General features: G+C 38.2%; 1 protein-coding gene across 1 annotated transcript; it reads right to left on the bottom strand.

Annotated features, from left to right (window-relative positions):
* Nucleotides 1-1,539: 1,539 nt before the first annotated feature.
* LOC149183795 (RING-H2 finger protein ATL78-like) lies at nucleotides 1,540-2,082 on the bottom strand. Its single transcript, XM_089415085.1, has one exon. It carries the CDS (start codon nucleotides 2,080-2,082, stop codon nucleotides 1,540-1,542), a length of 543 nt encoding a protein of 180 aa, XP_089271211.1.
* Nucleotides 2,083-4,455: the final 2,373 nt, after the last annotated feature.

Below are 4,455 nucleotides of genomic sequence, written 5' to 3' on the forward strand. Positions count from 1 at the left end.
ATATTTGACTCATATTACAAGTTCCTTCCTATGACACTCAAAAATATCAAAATCAAAAAGGGAAATTTGGAGCACTTTACCTTTGCAAAATCAAAATAATGTAATACTTTTAAAAAATAAATACCAAAAATATCAAAATTAAAAAGGGAAATTTGGGGCACTTTACCTTTGCAAAATCAAAATATTGTACAACTTTTAAAAAATAAATATTATCATGGTTGTGTGTATTATATTAGTGTGAATAAATATTATCATGGTTGTATGTATTATATTAGTATAAACACTTAATGTGGGCATAGGAATAAAAATTATTTACAAAATCTAGGGAATATTGTTTTAAAAAATCTAATTTTAAGAGTATTTGAATTGTTTTTTTAATAGTCGAAATACATTCATTACCATGAAGAACACAAGAGAGCACCCAAAAAGTTTGAAGCTTGATAACGATTAGGCATAGCAATAAAAATTATTTTGATAGCTATGACCAGATTTGGAAAAATTTACACCAAATTTTTTCCCAAATCCTACCACAATTTCTATTTCTTTTCGAGAAAAATTGTGTCCCCGTTAGGCTATCGCTAAAAATGATTTGGATTATTTAAAAGTGTTTTTAAAAGAGTATATTTTTGTGGATGTGTGAAGTCACGAAGAAAGTTTTATCAGAAGTTATAATAAAAAAATTGCTTGGCCCAATTACGAAAATATATTCTCCGTGGTCATTTTGAAAGCGTCTTCATTTGGAACCATGTAGAATATCGAGACTCCATGCAAGTCCGTTTGTGCTTAACAGGAAATCTACTGTAATAATTAATTGAAAAGGTTCGCTCAGGGTTGCGAGCACAGCCTGCTCCTATTGGAGAAGCCCCCGTCGTTGTGATATACAATATCAGAGAAGCCCCCGTCGTTGTGATATACAATATCAGAGAAGCCCCATATTATTCTGAATATATTTGAATACACATCATCAACCGATAGCACAATGTATTTAGAACACTGTTCTGGACATAGCAGTTGCAGGTATTAGAGTAGATATCGCTCGATGGCCGGGTTAATAATAACCCCCGAAATTGAAGACCATAGGAGTAACTCAAGCTAATAGTTTCATTCAGTCCGAAATGAGCTGGACAATTCAGGTGAAACCGTTATCGTAACTACATGGGATACCGTTATTAGTACCAAACCTAATTACCTACTACATTTTTATCTACAAAACTTTAGGATTCAGAATTCAAATATTCAAATAAAATATTTCTAAACGAAATTTATCCCTTCAAATTTTCGCTAAATATGTAGAGCTCCCGTGGTCACATTTTAGATTCCTGTCATGCGCCCTTTCCACTCCTGTGCACTTTTTCCAATCTTGCTCTTCAAGCCTCGCCTTTTCTTTCTTTCCAAGTCGCTTGATCTCATGCAATCCAAACATGATGAAGCTGCCATAGAACTATTGCAAGATTGCAGAACATGATTTTCTCTAACACTTTCATTACTATGCATTTGGGCACCTTGGGTGGTCTCAGCAGCTGGGTGAACCACCCCTAATTATTTTTCCACCACCACGTGATGTAGAGAATGTCGACATGACGCACAGGATGGGTTGGAAACCGCCCATGCATCAATGCAATCTGCGTGGAAACTGTGAGAGCACCCTGGTAATACTCTCACCTTTTCTCCTTCCACAAATTCTGTTAAGCAAATGGGGCAATCCATGCCTGCGAGGGACGACCCTGTACTGTCACACACAGTTGTAGGCAGTGCTTTTATATTGATTTCCTTGCCGGTGACCCTTTTAACTCCGACAACCAAATCGATTTCTGGCTCGGACGCCACTCGCCGTCGTCTGCAGCGCAGTCTATAGCGTAGCAAGGCACTCATGCTCAACGCGCACAGTATGGAACATAGCAACACCGCGGGGATGATGGCTCTGTCTGAGTCGAAACACGATTTTGCTACATCGTTAACCGCTATGGATCTCTCTGCAATGTCCATCGATAGGCTGATGGGTGTCGAAGACTGCAATATCTTGCGATATTTGAACAATCTCCTGTCATCAATAGACGATTGCAAGCCAGAAATGCTCTGCATTTTGCTGGAAAAGCGCTCCAACGGCGTCAAACCTCGAAGTGGGTCAAGGCACAATGGGAACTAGCTTGGACTCTGATGGCAAGATTTAGTAAAATACAGAAAAATGTTGCAGAAGGAAGATTGTGGATGTGACGGAAGTGACAGGAAGCTTTTTCCTAAATAGATGAGCAGGTTTATAAGTTCAAATTTTGAATTTGGGCGGGGCGGGGCGGGTTTACAAGTTCAAAGTTCAAATTTCGAATTTGAATTTGAATATAAATAAATGGTATTAATGCGTACAATACTGATTCCACCTCATACATCATTTCGTATACAGTATTTATAATCAATGGAGCTCGCGTCTTGTGTTTCGTATGAAGACATTTCATCGCCATCAATATCAGAAGAATGGATGGGCCTATGTTACGCATGCCTCCGCATGCGTTCTTATGGAATGGTGGCGGTGGTGGCGATCAATGGAATGGTGGTGGCGGTGGCGATCAAGGCGGAAGCGGAGGCGGAGGAATCTTACATTGTCCATGTATGTATGCGGGAGAACGACCAGGGCTGTCCCGTCAATCTCTTAGAGTGCATTAAATATGAGGGCATTCAATACCCAATAGCATGGGTTTTATTGTTTGCCCTATAAATACAGGCATTGGGCCAAAGGGAGGGGAGGTTGAAAGCTGAACATTCCTAAGGGTAGATGCTGCTGGAATTAGGACTTCCTTGTAGAAGCTTGTGAGGAGAGATTACCATCTTTGCTTGTTTTATTTGGAAGTGGGTGAGCTGATCAGAGTAAAGGAGAACTCTTGTGGACCCTAGGAAGGACCTGCACAACACCAAGGCTCAGGTTGTAATGGTTCCTTTTGTTACCTTTTAATACAAATTAGTCCATTCTTCTCAACAATTTGTTATTTATGAGTTGTTTCATATACTCCTTGGTCTATATGTTAAATATGTTTTATTTTATGTGATATTCAGGTGCTATTTAATCGTTTGATTTTTAGTGAATACAGGTCTCAAAGGGAAGGAGGAGCTCATCCAGATAAACGAAGTTGGACTACTACAACAACATTGGGTTACAGGTAGGATCTAAACACTTGATTTCTCATATTGTAAAGGCATATTTAGTGAAGGATTGCTCTTATTTGTCTTGTTTGTCACTAGAAAGTCTTAGGCTTCTAGGGAGGTCGGTTGTGTCCGCACTAACGACTCTTTCCGTATGACAAAATGGTGACTCCACCGGCGACTCCATGAATGTGTTTGAGCTCTTTTTGATTTGATATTTTGGTATGAGAAAAATCGCTTGTTTTCTGATTTTTGGCTGTATAACTGTGTATTTGGGTGGGTTAGCTTAGAGTCAATTTAGATTTTTATTTTTCTTAGCTTTGCCAGCAGTACGCAGTCTCTGAGTTAGGCACAGTGTGTACTTGTACGCACTGCGTCTTTGTGCACAGGGCGTCCCCGTGCCTGTGTCAACAGATCACCTGCGTACCCCTGTCAAATTTGAGAAAATTTCATTTTTCCTCTTTTTGCTCTTTAGATTTTGTTTTTAATTTTTTTTTACTGCCCAGATCCATTGGTTTACTGTCAGAGATCTTCACCTGAACTTGTCCCGTTAGTGTCGAGGGTTTTGGTGGAATTCATAGGGATTTTGCCTTAGTGTTTGATTTTTAACTGGTCCTGTAGTGACTTTGGCGTTAGAGGTTGTGAAACTTTGGATCTCCCTGGTTTTGATCAGTCCTCTTAGGAGTCGGGCCTGTCATAGAAGTCACCCTTGTGAGAGACCTACCTTTATGTCTTCTCTTTGCGAATCTCGAAAAGTTTGTTTGATAAAGCCTTGAATTTCATTCTTGAGAAAAAAGAACAAAAAGATTTCGATTTTGTTTTTTGATTAGTTTATGATTCTGCATGAACTGATCCTTAGTTGCATTTTGACTGAGTAAAACATCCGGGAATTATCCTTGTAGGCTTTTGTCCTCATTATTTTTTGCTTTTAGGTAAATTTCCTTTTAATTTGCTTTTGAGTCAATTTGATTTGATTGCCTTAGATTTGTTAAATTTGATTTGATAAATAGTCTTACATGCGTTATTAATATAGAAAAAACACAAAAATTCTTTTGGAAAAAGTTTGCTTTGGTAGCATTTGTAGTCTTTTGGGAGAGAAAAGAAAATCTCGTGAGGTAATTAGTTGTCATGAGTTACATGTTTTCAAAAGATAAAGAAATTGTTTCTTTGATTGTCTTTGCCAAGAAAGTTGTTTTCTATAAAATTTGCATTTTCCAACTCTCTTAGCTAGGAGATTCATAGAAAAAGAAAAGTAGTGTTAATCATCTTAGGTGCATTTTTGTAGTGGTTGCAAGTCGAGTCTACACACCACCAGTTTCATCT

Source organism: Pinus tabuliformis, chromosome 3_2, assembly GCF_031772625.1.
Source record: "Pinus tabuliformis cultivar Carrire ecotype Pingquan chromosome 3_2, CPIR1, whole genome shotgun sequence".
In the NCBI taxonomy this organism is placed as follows: Eukaryota; Viridiplantae; Streptophyta; class Pinopsida; order Pinales; family Pinaceae; genus Pinus; species Pinus tabuliformis.

Bases quoted from the DNA above. Each gene is read 5' to 3' on its own strand.
- LOC149183795 (XM_089415085.1), bottom strand. From the start codon at position 2,082: ATGCAGAGCATTTCTGGCTTGCAATCGTCTATTGATGACAGGAGATTG.